Source organism: Podarcis tiliguerta (genome assembly GCF_965153285.1).
Source record: "Podarcis tiliguerta genome assembly, chromosome: 11".
Classification (NCBI taxonomy): domain Eukaryota; kingdom Metazoa; phylum Chordata; class Lepidosauria; order Squamata; family Lacertidae; genus Podarcis; species Podarcis tiliguerta.
In genome coordinates, this window is record NC_139544.1 from 41935184 (window position 1) to 41957505 (window position 22322).

Consider the following 22322-nt stretch of genomic DNA (forward strand, 5'->3'; position numbering starts at 1 on the left):
TACCATGATGGAACTCAAAGTAGCATATAAGGGATTTTAATGCTGTATTGTTTTTAATACTCAATTGGGAGCTGCCCAGAGTGGCTGGGGAAACTCAGCCAGATGGGCGGGGTATAAATAATAAATTATTATTATTATTTACCTCATGGTCTTCCATTCAGACACTGCCCAGGGCTATACGTGCTTAGTTTTAAGTTGACAGGCCTCCAGACAATTCCCGGGGCTCGAAATAACAACCTGCATTTGCAAACTTGGTGCCCTCCAGCTGTTTCGGACTGCAACACCCATCCCTCCCAGCCAGCAAAGCTAATGGTGAGGGATGATGGGAATTGTAGTTCAACACCTGAAGGGTACCAAGTTGGGAAGCCAGCTCTGAAACTAACTCCCTCCACATTCAAAAAGCCTTGCTGGTGGTGGGGAAGAACCACATTAAGCAACCAATAACTGAAGCCAATGTATTATAGGGAAAAGAAATCCATTTTTTTATTTTTTTCACTCATAATTTATTTACAAATACACATTATAACTTTTATATACATTGCACATTTACATGGTAGAAAAGTACAAAACTATATATTTAAATGAATTTATATTTAACTCGCCATGTTTGAAAATATAAAATTGCCTCAGAAAAAAAAAGTATTATGAAAAGCAAGAAACTTGAACTGATAAAGCTTTGATATAATATTCTGTGAACACTTTGAATGAGAAATGAAAAGGACTTTTAAAAATGGAACTGCAGGACCATCTTAAAGGAAACATCAAATAAAACGTTGATGCATGTGACAATGTATTTTTTTTCCAATAAAAAATTATGCTCTCATTACATTTAGCCATATAGCTATTAACGGCCTTCATAATCCGATCTTTGGGTTTGGATTCTCATAGTACAGTAGAAATGTCCAGTACACTGAGATCACCTCAATAACAAGAATCAATCAGAAGAACATAACCAAGGGATAACCAAGGGGAAGAGGTTTCCTTAAAGACTGCCTCATTGCACCCCGAATCTATAGTTAAGTCAGTTTACAGCGCCTTTTGGTCAGTCAAGATTCCTTGTAAACAAATACCCGAGGGATTGTGGATGTATGTACAGAACCGGCAAGGAAATGCAATAAATAAAAATGTAACAGGAAACTGACATGCAAAGTTTTGTTAAAGTGGAAAAGAGTTAACACTGGCAGAAACAAGGATATGAAGAGTTGTGACGGGGATGGGGGGGATAAGCTTTAAGGAATGGATTTATAGTTTACAAGAAAAAAAGAAGAAGCTTTACTATACAGGCAAGAGACCTCACAATAAATAACACTGTTCATCCCATAACGATTAAATTTCTTCCAAAAAAAAAAAAAATAGGTGTACAGTCAATCGGACATTTTTTTTATGTATAAATTATAAAACATGACACAGTATAAATAAATGTCTACAAGATTCAACTATATGTATACTTTTTTCTTCCCCAAATAAATAAGCATACATTTATGTACAGTATGGACATTGTATTTCTTGCCCAATGGCTGTTCCAAAAGTGATGGAAGTTTTACCACTGATTGGAAGATAAGCTGTAGTCCTGGTCGTCGTCTTCGTCTTCTTCGTCAAGATCTTCATTAATGGCTAGATGGGAGAATACAGGGGAGCTGTTGTTTAAACACGGACAACAACAGCGCAGAAGCAGCTCAGAGCATGTTTTCAAAGCCCCCTGCATAGCCGTGATAGAGAGTTGCATTTTTACTCTTTTTTTGTTTTGTTTTGTTTTTAAGCGTGGCTTGTAGTGAGATGCGCTTTGGCATCTGCTGTTACGCAATAAAGTTTTTGTGTGCATGTGTGTGTGTGTTACATAATCTATGAAGTCATAACTGCAGCAAGTTCTGAAGACTCAATGGCTCAGGTTTTATTGGCAGATTCCTGAAATTAGATAAAAAGTGCTCTTGTGTTCTAGGTTTTTTAAACTGCTTTTTTATTTTTATTTTTTTGAGTCCTTCATTCAGAGGCAACTGCAAGGAGACAGCAGCCCACGTGGTTAAGTGTTAAGCTAGGGGGGTCGCGGGAGGGAGTGGGGAGGGAGGGTGCGATTAGATTGTAGCCAAGTGTTAATAAAGCAAACAGCAAAGCACACTGAAGCAAACGATATTAAGAGAGGGCAGGAAATCGCCCGAAAGATGCATTTAAGGCAGCCCTCTGATGTTAAGCAGACCCTTTCCTACAATGAGAAAAGGCTCCCCAAAATGTCCGCTGTTGGCTATCTGTTATGCCTTACGAACCACAAGACGTCTGTATAATATATAAATCTTTCTGCATAAGATCTCTCTCATGTTCCCTTTCATGTTTAATAAGGGTGTCAGTCTTCCCTAAACTGGGGGCTGTTTTGCCTTCAGAAGATAACCGTTCCTGGGAAGGTTAAAAATCTCACTTACAGTTGCAAGATCCTGGGTGCTTTACTTCCAAAAGTACACCCAGTGAACACGCTGCCTCCTTCATAGCACATTCGCTTGGGTAAGTGGTGTTATCGCTGGCACAAACAGATTCATCCGATTTGCTTTCGGGACAGAGCTCGTCGCAGAGGGCACACCGGCCTCTGCCCACTTTTAAATCCCACAAACATTTCTTCCCGGTGCTGCATTGGATGTCTTCGCAAGATTTGGCCTCTACAAGAGATTTTCATTAAAAAAAAAAAAAAGAGGGGAGGGGGAAAGAGGTTGACGTTTGCTTGCTTGTTGGTTTTTTTTTTAAAAAAAAAGAACAAAAGCAAAGTAACTGTGAATTTATATTGTGACAATTTCTGCAGGGTCACAAAGACGATTCCAAAAAACAACAACCCTGTGACTGCCCAACAGGAGGCAGTGAAGCTGGAGGTGTGGAGAGAAGCTAGGACTTAAAATTGAGTTTTACTTGTCTCCTGGCTTTCTGATGGAGGGTGGGGCCCTGGCTGAAAGTTTTAGCTAGAAGAGGGAGAGTTTCAGCTAAAGGCACTGGAGGCTGTGAGTGCAATCTCAGAGAGGTTTCCTTATCCAACACTCTCAATCAGCAGAGGCTGATGCCCCTTAGGACTGGCAGGGAGGCCAACAGTAGATGCAACCAGAGTCAATGGCAGGTAGAACAAGAGACAATGATAGGCAGGGCCAAATAATTCTGGTTTTGCCCCCATCCTCCTCCCTACTGAATTCTGCAAGTGCAAAGAGATGGAGAACGAAGAGGAATCTGACTGCTAGTGCCACTCTCTGGACTTATTATTAGGAGGTGGGGGCTGACAGAGGACAGACTAAGATTGGTAAGGCAGAGCTCCATTCATCCTAGCAGACCAGCCTCCAATGCTGTCTGCTCAGGCTAGGTAGAGAGACAGGGTCACGATGCTGGATACTGAGAGGCACGGCAGTGAGGTGATGGATGACAGAGCTGTGTGGGCTACCCAGCCTGCCCTGCACCCCATAAGCTATACTGCTATCCTCCTGTTTGGTGCAGAATCCTGTTCCTTCTCCTGTTTTGAAACAAGATTCATTTGCTAGCCTGATCTACCTTCTGAACATGGAAGGTTGAGGAGTGCCATCTGTTCCTTTGCTGGCCTTAGGATTCTTTTACTCTACTTGCCTTTGGGTGTAATGGCTCAAGCTGAAACCCTTGCCATGGCCAAATCCTATAAATCTGATTTATTGGCAACAGCCACCACAGAAAGTGCCAGCCCTTAAAATGGTGTTGTCTGGGGTGAAGGACAAGGTGGTGACACTCCTCTACTCCACACACAGAAACCAACTGTGCTGGTGGTTGAATCTTACTTCCACACTAATGACAGGATAATACTCTTCACCACACCTAGAGAGGTCAGGAGAGGCTGTGTGGCAACACAAGGGAATGGCTGCAGAGCTCAGGAGGAACTCTGGGTGGCTGCTGCTTCTACCCACCAGCATCTGCTGCCTGAGGCGGGTTCCTCACTTTGCCTAGTGGTAGGGCTGGGCCTGACTATAGGAAAGCACTAGGGGTGAGTGTCAGCTCTCTCTGTGGGCTGGATAACCAGGTGAATCAGAGTGATTCAGGAGTCTTTCCCTCCCATGCTGAAGTGCCACATCAAAAAGAAAGACAGACCCGCCCACTCAGGATTATGGACGAAAATGAATCCCTTTTATGTCCCTCACCAAAAAACCCCACTTGGATCAATTTATCCACAATTTGACAGGCATAATCCACTCTGGAAGGACTACTGTGCCTACAAACTTCATCCACTCTGGCCAAAATAAGGGAAAAGTTTTAGCTAATGTTAGATTCCCCATTGCAAGTGAATGAAGAAACACAGAGTTGTTTTAGACACAGTGCCTGGGAACTAGAAACAAAACCCAAAGCAGAGAGAATTCAGAGTGACCTTGAGAGGAACCGGGGTTTTAAAAAGGCAGAGATTCAAGGTGAATTTTTAGGCCCATTCCCTATGAATAAAAGAAAACGCACATGACTGCCCTCAAAATGGCCCTAGGTTGCCTGATAAAGGGGGTGTTGGTGACACACATTTGCCACTGAGATCCGTAAGCATAAGCATACTCTCAAGGGAGCAAATCCCATGGAACCCAGGAGGACTTAGAAGTGGGCTATGTGGCTCTTGTGTCATACTGATCTTCCAGGTCAGAGGTAGTGGCCTACTGCCAATGTAACAGCTTCCACATGAGCTGCTGAGCCAACTCTGGGCACAGGGACAGCTCCCAGTGCTGGCACAATGTTATAAACTAGTAATTACTGCTGGTCCCAAGACCCCTGTGCTCGATCTTTGAGACCAAAGATCAGAATAGGGTTTTTAAGGGAAAGGCATGCGAGGAGAGAGGGAGGGAGGGAGGGAGAAGCATCTTGCTTTCGAGGGCTCAATTAGTCCTCTATTTTTATAAACAGTGGCAGACCCAGCCGCAATGGTCACACTGAATGACTAGCTCTGCATTCTCAGAAGGGTCAGATAATGTAGCAAACCACTTATGACACCAGAAGGAGTTGCAAAATCAGCTCGTGTTACAGCAAGGAGCCCAAACAAGATCAAAGTTTTGTCTCCCGCTCTAGGTGTTAGGTTAGCACGGCAAAGCAAGGGGAGATTGCGTGATCAGAAACCTCTCTGTCTTGAATGGTTACTGTACTCATTTTGCCTATGTTCGAGTTTGCGTAGAAATGTCACAGGCTGTAGATTTTGCAAGTCAAGGTCCTTTAGCTTCAATGTTTACAGCCAACTGAGGACAACATTTCATGCAATCAGTACAGGTCAAATTTATTTACTTTGTAGGATCCACTGCAGTCTTTATTGTTTTAGCATGGAGTATATAGTGTATGTGACTGTATAGGGCAGTGGTGAGGCAGGGAAGGGGGGAGCTGCTGTTAAAAAAAGTTAAACATCTAAGATTTTGGCCACATGCAAAGTGCTTTTTTAGATTGTAGCTGTTGCCTTTCTTTCTGTCCATAAATTCAGTACAAGAGATATAATTTGCAGCTGATTATCAAATTAGTAAATTATATAGGGAATCACATCAGCCGTTGGCTTCAGTTGTACATCCTTCAGCTGAAACTTGTATTATCTTCTTTCTTGGATGCTATGGCTATTTTGCACGCTAACATGGCTGCACCGTTATTCCCCCACTCGTGTGGGAGATCTAGTTTCCCCCATGCTGTGTATAGCACTGTGGAAATTGCATTTCTCAATGGTCCAGGCGTAAGAGAGGTGAATATGAAAGAAAGTCCCCTTGTTTTGTTCATCTCCTGTAGTTCCCCAGTTGACCTCCTGATTTGCTTGTGCAGTGTTTATATAGCTCCGTGTTAATTGTTCCTTCATCCCACAATTTCAGTGTACTTCCCTGTCACTTTCCTAACTGCAGAAAGTCTGTTGATTTTTTTTTAAGTGGATTTGTTACACTAGGGCCACAGAGCACTTCAATCTTCTTTAACTGTGCTAACCTAAATGTCCAATATGTGCTTTAATCCCTTGACCAAACATAAATGGAAGGATGTAGGGTTGCCATATTTAAAAAGCTTTTTTTGGAAAAAAATATTTGCCAAAAAAACCCACATTTTTGATATGGACTGCCATAGGCCTGGGTTTTCCTAGACATATTGTCTGATTTCCCAAAATGCCACCTGGATGCCATTTTTGATGGACGTATTCCAGACATATGGCAGCCCTAGAAAGATGAGAATGCAAGTGGGTAGTGGGGGAGAATGACTGGAAAGCTCACTGAAGCAGCTGAGGGAGGGACCAGAAGCTGCCATACTCTCAGTGGTATCATCAGGGAGACAACAGGCTCAGCTTATTTTTTCTGAATTTGTTTTTTCCAAGCCCAGCACCATGCATGACCCGGGCTGGTAGTGATGGTTCCCTGTCACTAATTTTGACACTGGCAGATATCACCAGTTGCCTGATTTCCCCAGGTATGTTCAAATAGGGTTCTGCATTTTTCACTTGTAGAAGTCACAGACTTAAAATATGAAGTTCTTTGCTTTTCATCATCCATTGTAAATGCTCACAAAGTGATGCATTCTGGACTAAAATGTGCTTTTAGTAGCACTTAGGAAAGCCGCCTGGGTGGCAGAGCAGGACAGAGTCCTTTAATGTAAGGGAATGTAAGTACAAAGGAGCTATTGAGGTGTAGTGTCTATAGAGTGCCAGATTTAAGTAAGTTAAACATACATTCAGAACCCCGCTCAGCTGTGATGCACAGCACTTGATCTTGGGGGAAAAGACACAGGATATGTTGCTAATCCAATGTCTGACCCCCACAAATGACAGATGAGGTGGTAAAACTTTGCCAGGACAATGCCTCTTGAGACTGTACATATGAGCTCAAATGGCTGAATGCAAAAAAAGAGAGAGCTCCCTACAAAAATCCCTAGAAAACTAGAGTGCCAGAAAAAAAAGCTAAGCTAGAAGTTCTCTTTTTGATCTACTTTTCTACTACATTTATTTATTTATTTATTGTATGGAGAAGCATTTGATCATGTACGTCCATAGCTGCAATCTGAATTGGTACAGCACTGAGAGTTCAACATGCTATCCACTGTTTGTGAGAACGAGGTTAAAAAGCCCTTTTCCCAAAAGCCTGCCCTTTTTGGAGAAAGGGGAGAGCACAACTTTAACAAATGATCTGAACTCCCAAGTTTCCCCAATAGGACAGAGTTATAAAGCATCACCAAGGTGAATGAGAAAGTTTCTGGAAGATGGAGAGGAGCATGTCTTCTGTGGAAACAGGCAAAAGTCGTCTCCGATCACATGCAACCCCAACCCTCTACAGTGGTACCTCGGGTTACAGATGCTTCAGGTTACAGACTCCGCTAACCCAGAAATAGTACCTCGGGTTAAGAACTTTGCTTCAGGATGAGAACAGAAATCGCCAGCCGGCGGTGCGGCGGCAGCAGCAGGAAGCCCCATTAGCTAAAGTGGTACCTCAGGTTAAGAACAGTTTCAGGTAAAGAACGGACCTCCGGAACAAATTAAGTTCTTAACCCGAGGTACCACTGTATCTTCAAGTTCCATACTGGAATCAGCAGGGAACTGGGTTTTGTAGAAAAATTATTGCGTTAACTAGGGCTAAAAGTATTAACTGCTTTTGACTGTATTTCTGCCTGTGACGAAAGCCTCAATTCTGGGGGGTACTCCTTGCAAAAAGGTTTCTTTCAGTTGCCCTCACTTATCCTGACCCTTAGCTGCCATCTGTGATACGAATCTGACTGACTTTGCAAAGGTAATTCCTCAGTGGGTACGGTGATCTATGAGGAAGGTGCAAGAAGTTGAAACAAGAGGGGAAATGGCAGAGATATAGCAGCCAGGTAAATGGAATTAGAAAAGTGGATTTTCTGTAGAAATTTCCATGCCACTGAAAGGCTAGTCTTGACCAAAAAGTAGAGAAAAACTGGCGCGCCCCTTGCGCAACACATTCCATTCCTCATCTTCCACACCAAAACCACAGCAGAAGAAAATGCTAAAAGTTCCAAAATTACTTAAAAACCAAGTAGGAATGTATTCCTGGAATCCAGAAATCCAGGTTTTAGTTCAATAAAACTTTCTATTTAATTCAGCTGACAATTACTGAGGACAAATCTTTGGCCCACCTCCCGTTGGAACCCCAAATACATGAGGATACCAGATCTTTGAAGATGTTTTCAGACCACATGGCTTCAGTGTTGAAGTCAACTGGATTCCAATAGAAACAACTGCCTGAACAACAATTCATGGGGAATATTATTTTACATGGACCGAAAATAGCTTTTCTCCCTTACAAAATCTAGATCTCTCACAGGAATGGGGAAATAACAGTTTGTAGCGTGCATAGCCATAGCATCAAAGAAAGAAGGGATGAGAAAAACCTTTTTCCAGCCTTGGCGTACTGAGTGATAGGATGGAAGGGAGGACTGAAGGTCTTCTTGGACTCAGGTTAAAATCTGAACCGGAGAAGAAATTTGGGGCTCATAATACCAGCCTCATATTGTAGTTACCCACATTTGCGTTTTTGGGCTCACAATACTAGTCTCCTATTGGAGTTACCCAAATCTGCATTTTTCAAGTCTGGAATTATGAATTTCAGCACCAGCCCAACTCCTGAGTCTCTCCCCTTGCTGTCACTTAAACTGCCATCTGCTCCTCTTCTGTTGCAAAGAAATTGTATTAGAATGATTATGGTTGCCGGATGAAGGAGAAATTTTAGGGGATTATTATTACCTGATAGTTTAATTGATTAACAGTGCAACACTATAGATGTCTACTTGTCACCACCACATCCAAATACTAGTTGGATCAGCTCATAGATCGTGGGGGCAGGGGACCTCAGGGGATGCACAGGGCTTTGGGTCCAGTGGCTCTAAGCAGGTGGCTCCCCATAATGGAAAGCCCTATTTTAGGGCTTCGTGAGCTTTTGCGCCCACTTGGGCATAGCACAGACCCTCCAAAAGTCCCTATTTCCCAAGGACGTCCCTGATTTAGAGAAGCCATCCCAGTTTTCTGATTTGATCCCAGAATGTCCCACTTTCCCCTAGGATGTCCCTATTTTCATTGGAGAAATATTGGAGGTTATGGAGTTATCTGACCCTCAAGCTGTTTGAAGGCAGTCCTGTACAGTCTTATCTTGTTTTGCGACTGGGTTCTGTTCTGGAGCCCCGGCTGCTAGCTGAAAAGGACGCTGGGCAAAGTGCCGTGTCTGCGCATGCGCGCTTCCGGGTTTGCCGCGGATGTTTGCTGGAATGGACGCTAGATGAGGCGGACGTTCACAGAGGTATTACTGTATAAGGAAGGGTTTTTTTAATGTTTAATGTTTTATTGTGTTTTTTATATATGCTGGGAGCTGCCTAGAGTGGCTGGAGCAACCCAGTAAGATGTGTGGGGTATAAATAGTTATATATATCTCTCTATATATATATCTATATATATATCTCTCATTATGGAATGGGACCTCCCTAATTTCATTGGAGAAATGTTGGGGGGTATGATAGCATGGGACCTCTGCCACAGTGGAGCCACCCCATACTAGTGGTACAGAGGCCAGCATGGAGGAATCCATGCAGCTTCCTAACATCTCAAGTCATTGACATGGAGTATATGTATTAGGGTTGTCCCATCAATCTATGTACATTTTCCCATGAGAGGAAAACAGCCACATCAGTTTTTAAGAGGGAAGCATGCTGAAATTTGGTTTGAACACATGCATTGAAGCTGGCAGAATTTTGTAAGAGGCATTTCCTTTTCACATAGGAAAGAATACCTCTTGCAAGATGATACTTTCTATCTGCAGTGTTAATATGTAACTATGGCTATTAAAAATAATTTTCAAGTTGACCTCAGGGCACCTTTTTTGTCAATGTAATTGATGCATCTAAGCAATTTAGCAACTAAATCAGGTGTGGGGAACTTGAGGTTCCAACATTGTTGGACTCCAATTCTCATCAGCCCCAACCTGCACAGCCAACATTTACCAATGACAGAATATTTAGTCAGCAGGTTCCTCACCCCTGATCTAAACCTTGCCATCTTAATTGTAACAGAAATGTAGTTTGAGGGCAAGGAAATGTGGTTTGAAATAAGATCCCTGTCACAGAATCATCAGGTTGCCTTGATCAAGTCTCTATCTCACACCCTCTTTCTCTCAAAGCCTTTAGTTCTTTAAAATGTAAATCATACCTCACAGAATCATTGTGGGGGCCAGTGTGTGTAAAGTAAATGAATATAAATTTGCCTTGCTGGCTTATGCCACCTATATCTGAGGGGCACAGATACCCTGAAAGCAACCTCTCTCCACTCTGGTGGGTTCCTCTGGCTTACAGGTTGCCGAAATCCAGGTGTCTCATCCAGCCAATATTGAATAGACACTCTCTGACACTGGCTGTTGTATGGTGCTCATTGCCCTTCTTGTTAAGGCGACTGATGGAAGCTATCTGGCTCCCAATAGGGTAGCCCCACAACCATTTGCCACTTCACGCATTGGTAAACTTCCCCGTGAGACAAGAGGAAGCAGAATGGGGATTACAATAACCGTAAATGGTAATATTTAAAGTTTATAGAGCACTTTTTGAGTGTTCAAAGTCCTACATTCCTGCGGTGTGATTCTATAAAACAGTATTTTCCTCGCTCTTCAGTAGATACAGTTGGCCCTCACTCATCTGAGGTGAACTCAGAAAACCTACCAAGATAACTGGTGGAGAGTCCACACAGAAGAGGTTCTATGGGCAGGAAGGAGGGGTGTGTGTCCTCAGATGGGGGAAAATCTATTTAAAATGACTTGAAGAGGAGAACTGGTCAGGGTAAAGGTTAAACACAGGATCATAGACAGTGGCTTATGCCAAGTATTGTCTACACTGACAGGCAGCCGTTCTCCAGGAATTGAAACTGGGTTTTCTCCCAGCCCTGCCTGGAGATGGCAGGGATTCAATCTGCTGCATGCAGAACAGATGCTCTATCACTGAGCCAAGGTCCTTTCATAAACACTCCTTCCACCTGCCAGTTCTCTCCTGTGGCTGCCTCTCCACTAGACACCGAGCAGGGAGCCCTGTGTTTCCCTCACAATATCTGGTTCCACCCATGAGGCACAGATCCCAAGTTGGATGGTGTAGCCTCCTTCATTCAGGCCTCTCGGGTTTTCCCCACCCCAATGCATGGTACTTACTGATACATTTTCCTTCGTAGGCTAGACCGATGGATCTTCCGAGCAGGCAGGTTGCTTTCCTCAGATGACAAGCGCTTGCATATGTGATCCCGTCGTTCCCACAGAGATACTGTTCAGGGGAGGTAGGCTCTGGGCAAATCCGATTGCATGTCACACAGTTAGCGTTATTGTTTTGATCGACCACACAGGTGGAGCTGCCAGGGCACAAAACGTCCCTACAGGTCTCTGAAAGAATAGACAGGGGGAACGACCTGTGAGCAACAACAGGAACCACCTTCACCACCAAGTAGCTTAGAATAACATGTGGCACCAACAACAACCATTGAGAAGTTGTTTTGTAGCTTTTTACGTTAAATGGAAATGAACATAGTGAAGAGATGGCCACTCTGTCTCAGTGGTGGGGAGTCTCTGGTCCATTTCTGGCTAATTAGGCCTGTTTTCCCCAAACTATTCTGGCCCACCTGCTCCACCCCTACAAATATATCTGTCTGCCCCACACATCAGGGCTTGTGAAGCGTGAGCAGGCAAAAACAAGCCAGACTACTTAGTCTTCATCCAGTGGGCTCCCACTTCCAGTTTTTGAAGTCGCATATGCATGGTGTTTGTTGCAATCCAGGTGAATCCTCTAGTTTCTTGAGGTAAACTGCTGTTTTTCTCAAACCAGCTTACAACAATAATAGTAATTTGTTACTTATACCCCACTCATCCAACTGGGCTGCCCCAGCCACTCTGGAGAGCTTCCAACGGAATATAAAATTCTGTTACAGGACTGCCTTCAAATGTATTTAGCAGGTTGTGTAGTTGTTTGTCTCCTTGACATCTGATGGGAGGGTGCCACTGCCGAGAAGGCCCTCTGCCTGGTTCCCTGTAACTTCACTTCTCGCAGTGAGGGAACCGCCAGAAGGCCCTCAGAGCTGGGCCTCAGTGTCAAGGCTGAACAGTGGGGGTGGAGATGCTCCTTCAGGTACACAGAGCCAAAGCAGTTTAGGGCTTTAAACATCAGCACCAACATTTTAAATTGTGCTAGGAAATGTACTGGGAGCCAATGTAGATATTTCAGGACCAGAGTTATATAGTCCCGGCAGCTGCTCCCAGTTCCCCGTCTGGCGGCCACATTCTGGATGAGTTATGAGTTTCTGAGTCACCTTCAAAGATAGCCCCATGCAGAGCTTCAATATGATTAGCCGCGTTTACTTCATACTTAAGAAGGATGTGTATGTGTGAGACAGCCACCACACATGAGGCAGATGACAGCTGCAAGAGTAGGAATTCCAGGTGGAGAGGGTTGCAAAGCCATGCGCATGCAGGCGAAGACACATCTGCCTCCTGTCTGGTGTGAACAACACCATGCAAATGTGAATTGAAACACAGCGAGGTGGGGGTGGGGCAGGGAATGAACTTGCTGTGTTTAAGTCTCCCTTATCTGTGGTGGCAAGAGGGACATAAGGATCCGGCCCATTGGCCCGATCCAGTTCCCTACCCCTGCTTGGTTTACTAGCCACAACATGGATAGCACTGATGTTTTTAAAACTTGAAGTAGGTGCCACATTCTCTGCATCCCGGTGCCCCTTGTGGTGAACCCTTGCCAAGCCAAGAGGGCACATCATCATCATCATCATCATCATCATCATCATCTATATTTATATGGGTCCTTACTGAGAAGAGCCATAAAAAAGCAACTGTATCAAAAGGAATTATTGTGAAAATAAGAAATATTTAGGCAGGGAGGGGTGCCTGCCAAATTTTGTTCTCGCCCGGGGTGCCATGATACCAACCTCCACCCCTGTTATGTGGATGAGTGTGACACTGTGAATGTTCTGTTGTGGAAAAAGTAACAGCTCCCAGCACATGGAAACAACTAGGGCCTCAAGGGGCAGGATCAGCTTTGACTATTCTCCAGGATTATTCTTGCTTTTTAATTGCACACATGTTAATTGTTTTTTTGGTTGGGGGGAGGGTAATTTTCAAGTGGCATTCCCCACCTATAGCCTGAAGAAGAACACTTGAGCCAACCGCCTGAGGACTCTACCACCTCATTCCGTTACACATGGATAGGACAGGCTTCTCAGCACCCTTAACAAACTACAGATCCCAGGATTCTCTTTCCTTTTTTAGAGGGGAAGCCATGTGCTTTAAATGTATGACGTGTACACAGTCCTTACTGGGGGAAATTGAGTTAGAATCCACAAAGCACTTTTCTGCACTGGTATCTCCTGCATTATATACCATGATAAGTAGTATACCAGGAGCACCAGCAACTTCTGGTTTTCCAGATATACCTTCTCCCCCACCAGCATTGCAACCCAGAGAACAGATAAGTTGCAAACTTACTTTTGCATCTGCCCTGGTACTGGACTTCAAGTTCCGGCTGCTCTTTACACCTGGCTTTCAGAAGGGCACACTCATTCTTGTAGGTTTTCCCATCCAAGCCACACACTGGGCCCTTCCATGTGATATTAGAGCAATCTGGAGCACAGACACACCGAGGTTTGTTCTTCTTGTTCATTTTGCATTTCTTCCCAGGCCCACAGTCCACATTCTCACAGGTTTCTAAAGAGGAAACGGGAAAGGGAGCAGGGCAGTGGAAGAAAAACCCAGAGACATTGCTTTAATTAAACACCCAGAGTCCTCACCACAGCTTCACAAACAACCACAGGCTGACCCAGAATATAAGGAAGGTTATCCCCTCTCCCCTTCACCGTAGCAAAAAGGCCATAAAATAAAAACACAGGATCTTCCCGTTTGCTGAGCCAGATGCTTTCAACGTGACGCACAAGTCCGTATCCACTCCACTCCTTCCCAAATGCCCCTTATTCTGGTGCTAGAGGCACAAAATAATGTCTCTGCACTCCCCAGTTATTAGCCTGCAATATAGCAAGCATTGGGCAGTAGCAACAGACATTAGAGCCCCCCCTCCATTGAAAAGGTGGACCATGCTATCCTTCTGATGGCATGCCAAAGAGGCTGATCTCCAACGAGAAACTGCATGCGCAGGACTAACAAGTGAGATGCATGTCAAAGATTGCTTCTTTGAGGAAATCTGCCTCAGCTCCTCCCTTTCTCCAGTCCGTTAGAATAATAGAATTGTAGAGGATCATCTGCTCCAACCCACTGCAATGCAATCTTTTGCCCAACATGGGGCTGAAACCCTGAGATGAGGAGTCTCATGCTCTACTGACTGAGCTATGCAGTATCTTCTCTGCTCATCCAGCACTCCTGACCTGTTGGGTTTTGCTCTCTAGCCTCTTTCATTGGGGAGGTCATTTAAGTTACAGACAGCCCAAGGTTTCACGTGCCTTTCTGAAAAGCCCTGGCTGCGATCCATTTCTTTTTAAAATTATTATTATTCTAGAATAATCCTGCCCAAGATACTTGGGTAAGTGAGTTGCTGCTACACCTTAAAAGGTAAAGGGACCCCTGACCATTAGGTCCAGTCGGGGCCGGCTCTGGGGTTACGGCGCTCATCTCGCTTTATTGGCCGAGGGAGCTGGCGTATAGCTTCCGGGTCATGTGGCCAGCATGACGAAGCCACTTCTGGCAAACCAGAGAAGCATGGAAACTCTGTTTACCTTCCTGCTGGAGTGGTACCTATTTATCTACTTGCACTTTGACATGCTTTTGAACTGCTAGGTTGGCAGGAGCAGGGACTGAGCAACGGGAGCTCACCGCGTCGCGGGGATTCGAACCACCGACCTTCTGATCGGCAAGTCCTAGGTTCTGTGGTTTAACCCACAGCGCCACCTGCATCCCCTGCTACATCTTAGTTCTTTATAAAACAGCCTTCGCCAACCTGCCACCCTCCTTACGTTTTGGACTACAACTCCCATCTGCTCCGGCCAGTGCAGGAAAACACCTGGAAGGCACCAGGTGAGCAAAAGCTATGGAGCTTTACACACTGTTGCCACTAAAAGAAAGTTCGTAGTGATTGCCACCTTCCTCTTTCATGCTCACTCACACACCATGTTCCCCCATGTAACCAGAGCTCAACTTGAGTCTTCATCACAGCATGCTTTGGACTCCAGTGGTCAGTAAGAGGAACAGGGGTGTTGTTGTTGTTCCTGGCAGGGGCCCCGTGGCCATAATAGCCATGTGGCAAAAAGCTGCTCCCGGCATGAAGATGAATTGGCTGGGAAAGGGTGGCCTGCCAAACTTCTGCTTGTTGTGCAGCTGTTAGAGGCACAGGGGGAACTGCTGGCAAGCCTACCTGCAGACTCTGGTATGAAGAGCACATGCAGAATTTATTTCTGCATAACTCTAGCTGCCCCTAAACACATCTAGAATTAGCTCGAGGCAGTCTTAGAGCCCCAGGAACTCTCCTTCAAAAATAAAATAAAATAGCCACGTCTATTATAAGGAGAAGCTGTTACGGTCAATGCATTCATTTTCTTGTAGAGAAGGAGACACTGGATGGCAGACTGTCTAGAGACACCAACCTGAGATCTGGAAGCCCTCTCTGTTACTGTAGGGCTCTTGCTAGTCAAAAAATGGCAAGGCAAATGCACTCTGTACCAGCTCAGGCAAAGGTAAAGGGACCCCTGACCATTAGGTCCAGTCGTGGCTGACTCTGGGGTTGCGGCGCTCATCTCACTTTATTGGCCGAGGGAGCCAGCGTACAGCTTCCGGGTCATGTGGCCAGCATGACTAAGCCGCTTCTGGCAAACCAGAGCAGCGCACGGAAATGCCGTTTACCTTCCCGCCGGAGTGGTACCTATTTATCTACTTGCACTTTGACGTGCTTTCGAACTGCTAGGTTGACAGGAGCAGGGACCGAGCAACGGGAGCTCACCCTGTCGTGGGGTTCGAACCGCCGACCTTCTGATCGACAAGTCCTAGGCTCTGTGGTTTAACCCACAGCGCCACCCGTGTCCCTTACCAGCTCAGGGACACTTTAATATCTTCTGCCTTGCCACATGTATCACATGGTTAGTTAGTTATTCAGCATATAACCCGCCCTTCACCAGATGATCTCAGGGTGGAAAAGGATTGAGCCCACGGCACTGAAAACAGATGCCTGGGCTCTGAGCCTTGGCACAAATTACGAAGCCCTAGGCTGCGGTGGGTGGGGTGAGAAGTCTCCTCCTTCCTAGGAAGGGGCGGCAACTCAGTTTTAGAGCTTTCTATGCAGAAGAACTCAAGCACAACCTCTGACTGCTTCAGGGATAAGAAGAGTTCTCAGGTTGCAGGACTGGGGAAAATGTTCTGCCTGTGTGACCTTGGAGAGAGAAGCGCTGCTGGTCAGAGCAAACACTACTGGTCAGTGTGGACCAATGGTGTCTGACTCAGCACTGTGCAACTTAACAGATTCATTCACATGTTACACTGGACACAGGTACAAAGCTGTCACACAACTCATTGAATGCAACATGTGAACACCCCTGGGGAAGAAATGCAGTCCTTTCCTATTTTTATTTTTAAGAGGCCCCCACCTTTGCAAGGGATACAGTTCGGGGCACCCCCGCTGAAAATCATCCACTTGAAAAGCACGTGATCGCTGACGTCCTCCTCGGTCCAAGAAGTGGTAAGCCTGCCGGTTTTACAGCACTCCTCCTTGCTGAGACCATTTTTGTAGAGGACCTGGCAGCGGCCGTTCCTGGCTTGCCGGAGCCAGCAATTCCCAGCTGCATTCAGAAAGAGAGAGAGGGAGAGAGAGAGAGACCCAGCCATATCAATGTCAGTTACCAGTGACCCAGACACAACACGTGCGGCTTTCATTGACTTTTACTAGACTGTTTACTTTTTATTTGTCCGGTTTCATAACCTGAAGCTTCTCCTCTGGACCAAATGGAAGCGCTATTCCAATAACCTGATCAAGCCAATTTGACGTCTTACTTTTCCATATGGAGAAAGCGCTGTAGCTTTGGAGGGGAGTGTGGCGCGTAGGGTAGGGTGGGGGCCTGAAAAGACTTAATTGCACGTGGCAAGGGTGCGAAATAGATCTCAGGAATTACTATTTTTTAAAAAAAAGGAAGGAGAAGATCATAAGAAAAAAAATGACGCTTATTATCTCCCCCTCATTTGTCCATCCCACACTCCACCCCCTTGCTTAATTCATACATAAAAGTTGGCACACACACAACCGACGGGGAAATTTCACTACAGTCTTTCCCGTTCCTCCACCCAAAGTATAGGATTTGGCAACGGTGGTAGCAGCGATGATAAAACCGTAGTCTTTCGAAATCATCAAACTTTGCTGATTTCATCAATAGAAGAACTAGATGGCTTGTAGTGGAGGAGTGAGTGACCGAAGTGTGCACGCGTACTGCTAAGCGCAGGAGGAGGGAAGCGGAGAAGAATCGGATTAAGCTACACAAGTTTACACTGGTTTACTAGAGAAAAACAATTGGGGGAACATACGCGCACACAAACACACAGTTACCCACAACAACAACCTTGCGGCTGTCTGCTGCTGCTGCTTCTGGATCCGAACCAAGAACACTGATTAGACCTGTCGCTCCATTCTCTGAGATTGAAGAATTTGGGGGAGGGGGGGCCAGTCCCTCGTGAACCACCAATGTGACTCCTCCAAACACTCAGTGGCAATCGATTCTGCTTCTTTATCCATATGGGAATTTTGCCAGAGCAAAGAATGCAGAAGGAAATATCACACACACACACACACACACACACACACGACTAACGTGGTCCCAAGCACCAAATCTATCCGCCTCAAAACTTCAAAATAGTAATGGTAATAATAATTATCGTATTTTAGCTGCTGCCAGTCTAAGGTTGCAATATAGCACCAAGGGAGGCATAATCATTCACAAAGGAAACAGAAATAAATGCCCAAGTCTAAACTGTAGAAGTATCCTAATAACCCCTCAATCCACATCTAATCAATACTGGAGTGCAGATGGGGGCGAAAATACGTGGTTACATTGTGGGTTGTTTTTTTTTTAAATCACCCTAAGATATCCTTTGCCAAAGTTCACAGAATGGCATAAAACTGGAGGAAAGCAGGGGCACATAAAACAATTATCCAAACTTGAAAAAACTCTTTTCCTCTAGGAGTGTGAGCTATAATAATGAGTTCCTTTCGGAGTCCATATTCCCATCCTCGCCGCGCCAAGATGATTTTAGCAAATTAAACAGCAACCTTACCAAAAAGCTGCAACAACAAAAACAAAACTGCACAGCCTCTCCCTCCCTCCCTCCCCCTCTCTCAGGCGCGCGCGGGAGCACACACAGATTCACACATGTTCAAAACCAGACCTCCGTGGTGGTCGAACTCAGAAAAGTTCTGAGCTGGTGCAGCGGCTCATTTAAGCTGCAGCGCGTTAGGGATGCAAGATAAAAGCTATTGAGAAAGGGGCTAGAGCTAATGATGATGAAGGCAATCAAGATTTTAATGATGATTGCGCCTAGCTTCTCTGCCCGATGCACCCGGCCAAACGCGGATCGCCCTGTCACTTCTGCGCCATTTGTGCCAAGGACCCCGCGCAGAGCAATCCTAAGCACACGTTTCCACCCAAAAAAGTAAGTCCCATTAGGAGTTGAACGGACTTGTTTATTTATGTCCGAGACGGCAGCCGTAGACATGCAAAATGCCAGACATGTCTGCTCAGAGGCATGCCCCGTTGAGTTCCACAGTCAGCTCATCTGACGGGAGTCTCTGGAGAAAAGCGTGAGGGAAGAAGGCAGAAAGGGTAGACAGACAGACTCTCTCTAGGCAGACGGATGACAGACTAGGCACATCTGCACATTAAAAAGGCGTAAAAGCGCATCTTACCCTGTGCTGTTTGATCTTCCATGAAGTGGCAGAAAAACAGTAGGAGAAAAACCATGCCCGGGAAGATTCTCTGGTTTAACATCCTTAGTTATTTCCCTCCAGCGGAAAGAGAAGACGCGACCTCTCAAGTAGCAGGAGGAAGACGAGGGAAACGAAAGAGCACGCCAGACAGACAAGCCTGCTTATTGAATGAACGTCAGGCTCTGAATGCTGCCTCTCTTTAAATCTATGGGGTCTTAGCTCTGCGGTGGGCGGTCTCCTAATGTGTGTGTGTGTGCGCGCGCGAGTGTCTGTGTGTGTTCGGAGGTGGGGGGGGTAAGAGTGTTGGAGATTTTTAAAAGTTGAGTGCGAATCAGTGTGAAACCCTTTCCAATGATCCGACCCCCCCCCCTTTTTTTTTAGGTGCGCGCGCGCGCGCGGGCACACACAGACACGCGCGCCCATCTAGTCTTTACGCTCCGCAAGCCAGGCACTCCACTCGCCACACTGGCGGTTAGACCGACTCTACCTACCCAAAGGGACTCGCCTCACCTTTCTTACCGCCTGCGGTAGCAGGAAGGAAGGAGCGTTCGTTGTTGTGGTGGTTTGTGTGCGTGTGTCTGAAGCCAACAACAACAGTTTCTAGTAGCCTTAAAATAAAAGGGGAAAAAAAAGCTTATAAGAGCACCCCCTGACTTCACTAATAAACCAGGGCGCATGGAAAAGAAGGGGGGAGAGAGGCGCGTTTAGACAGGAGACGCTACTTCTTAGGGAGTCTGTTTCGAAAGCCCGTTTCGCTGGTTTGCAGCGCCTGCTTTTCCCACCCGAGTTCCCTAGCCCCTTCCCAGCCCAACCTGGCCGGGGGGGGTGATATGCGAGTTGCAAAACAGCGATTGCGTTTGGAACGGAAGAGCATTGTGTGCGCAGAGTTATAAGCTTGCAATGAGGTGCAAGCTGAGCTAGACGGCGACTGAGCAGTCACGAAGTTTTCCTCCCGAGAGGAAAAAGACGAAGCCTTGGCGTTGTCCTCGTTGTCTGTCTCTCCTGCGCCCCTCTCCCTGTAAGTGTCTGGACGGGGGGGGGGGAGTGTTGCACGGTCTCCCTACCCCTCCCGCCGTCTCCCCACCACCAGCCCCGCGCCCCAGATGTTGTGGCTACTCATAAATCTCTAACCCTCACACCTCCAAACAGTAGTTAAGTGTCTGGCGCGCACATATTTCGCCCTCTCTGGGACTCGTCAAAAACAAATCAAAGTTTAATGCCCGGTTCAATACCCAAGTGTGAGTCTTTTCACTTGGGGGCGTCTGAAGTATTTGGAGTTGCAATGGAAGGTGGTGGCGGCGGTGGAGAGGAGGAAGGAGAAGGAGAAGAAGAAGAAGAAGAAGAAGGAGAAGGGACTGGCGATGGGGAGGCGACGTAGGCGGTCCCTCTTCCCGAAGAATAAAATAATAAGCCATCCTCCTCTCCGACGGGGGAGGCGGAGAGACGGGACGGACGCGATTGCAACAGGCCTAATGAACTTTTGCAGCGTTGCTAGTCTATTAAGCGCTGTCTGGCATTCTTCTCGGCTTCTTTCAAGAAGAGTTGGCGGACTCATTTATAATAACATTTTTTGGCACCGCTGAATGAAACTGAGTAGGCGATATTTCCTTTTATACCAAACGATTACTTAACGGGAAAAAAATGGGGAGTGTTGATTCAAAAATCCGCCTCTTTAAAAACAACAATAAAAAAAAGCCCACCTCCTCCCAGTGCCCGGCCCTTACCAAGAGGGCAACAGACAGCAAAAAATGCAGGCAAACATTCTTGCTTACTGCCAGGTCACTGGGATTTGTACCGAAGTCCGGCCGATCCTTCTTCAGACTCCCCCCCCCCTTTATCCCCCCCCCGTCTGCCCCTTCTTCCCCCCTCCATCCCCAAGTCTCTCTCACTCTGCCCCCCCCACAACCCCCCTTCCTACAACTGCAAATAACTCAGTGATAACAGATTTTTTTCCACCAACTGCAGGAGATAGTGCTAATCTTTTAATAAAAGATCCCATTACAATGGGATCTGTCTGGACAGACTATAATAGATCTAGAAATACAGCCGTGCTAATATTAGAAGACAGTTGTTTGGGTGCCTTAGACTGGGCCACGGTCCCGCCTTTGAAAAATGGGCATGAATCACAATACCACGCCGAGGCATATTCCCCCCCTCCCCCCGTCACACCCATTCACAACCAGACTGGTAAATGACTGACCTCTTCCTTGTAATTTATATATATATATACATATTTGGGTGGTGCTGGTGGCGGTGGTGAGTATAGTCATTATAATCTTTATTGCCGAGCTCCGGGGCATTTTGATCATTTCAGAAGCTTCTTTGCATCCTCCGCCGCGCGCCCCCTCCCCGTCTCACCCCGTCCCCCAAATCAGTTCAGCCGCGCTCTCCCTTTCCCCCCTTTCTCAATAGCTCGCCTGATGCGGGGTTGATGAGCGCCCTCTTATGGCGGATGCCGTTATGCACGGACAGGAAGGTATAAAACAAGCCAGGCTTCTGCAGGAACCGTCGTTAAAAATGAGGGATTCCTGTCGAAAACAGGTAGCGGCAGAGCCTAGGATGGATCCCGGTGTTCCCGCACGGTTTTGACAAAGCCGGATATTTTATTTATTTATTCTGGCTTCCCTTAAAAAACACGCGCGCACGTAGCGGGTGGTGTTTTCCCAGACATTGACTCTTTTGAAACTTTGCTCGTTTCCTTATGAATCAGGCTTGTAAATGTTGCCGCTGAAACGTCCTGGCTCTCCGATTTAGCCTTACTCCATCCCCCAAGGGAAGTCAACGGGGGGCCCTCCAGAGCTGAGGCTGGTGGGAATTGTAGTCTAGAACAGCTGGGGGGCGCCTGGTTGGCTATCTCTGCCTTATGTTCTAAGGAAATAATACGCCATTGAGAAAGCCTGATAAGCTCGCTGGCTTTCCACCCTGTGCTCAAAGTCACAACGGATGAAGATGCAAAAGGGTCTCTTGTGACCTGAGGCTGATTACAGGCCTCACTGCACCCCCTCTTTTGCTCCGCATATTTGGCTCAGAGTACTGCACACACAGCACCCCAATAATCTATTGCAAGAGCTGGGCAAAGCGAGCTGGTATTGTTATCCAGATGTTGTGGGGGGATATCCACTGCCTTATCGACTTAAGGCCACTTTCAGCGAATTTGTGGCCAAGGAAATATTTGAACTGGGAAGTAGTCACACAGTTACTATACCAGTCAGTGTTTTTTTTCTGGGGGTACTCAATGGTAAAAGTTAAAGGACCCCTGGACGGTTAAGTCCAGTTAAAGGTGACTATAGGGTTGCAGCACTCATCTCGCTTTCAGGCCGAGGGAGCTGGCATTTGTCCGCAGACAGCTTTCCGGGTCATGTGGCCAGGATGACTAAACCACTTCTGGCACAACGGGACACTGTAACAGAAACCAGAGTGCACAGAAATGCTGTTTACCTTTCTATCACAGTGGTACCTATTTATCTACTTGC

General features: G+C 46.1%; 1 protein-coding gene across 2 annotated transcripts; it reads right to left on the reverse strand.

Moving 5' to 3' along the window:
- Positions 1 to 478: 478 nt before the first annotated feature.
- FST (follistatin) lies at positions 479 to 19074 on the reverse strand. 2 transcript variants are annotated; one of them, XM_083403154.1, is made up of 6 exons: positions 18829 to 19074; positions 16526 to 16717; positions 13431 to 13649; positions 11100 to 11324; positions 2415 to 2645; positions 479 to 1905 (listed from the first exon to the last, which is right to left on the reverse strand). In XM_083403154.1, coding segments are annotated over exons 1-6 (951 nt in total). In that variant the 5' UTR covers positions 18911 to 19074; the 3' UTR covers positions 479 to 1903. The 2 variants fall into 2 exon arrangements, with proteins under 2 accessions (XP_083259280.1, XP_083259279.1); XM_083403153.1 differs by having other exon boundaries at positions 479 to 1614; positions 18829 to 19068.
- Positions 19075 to 22322: the final 3248 nt, after the last annotated feature.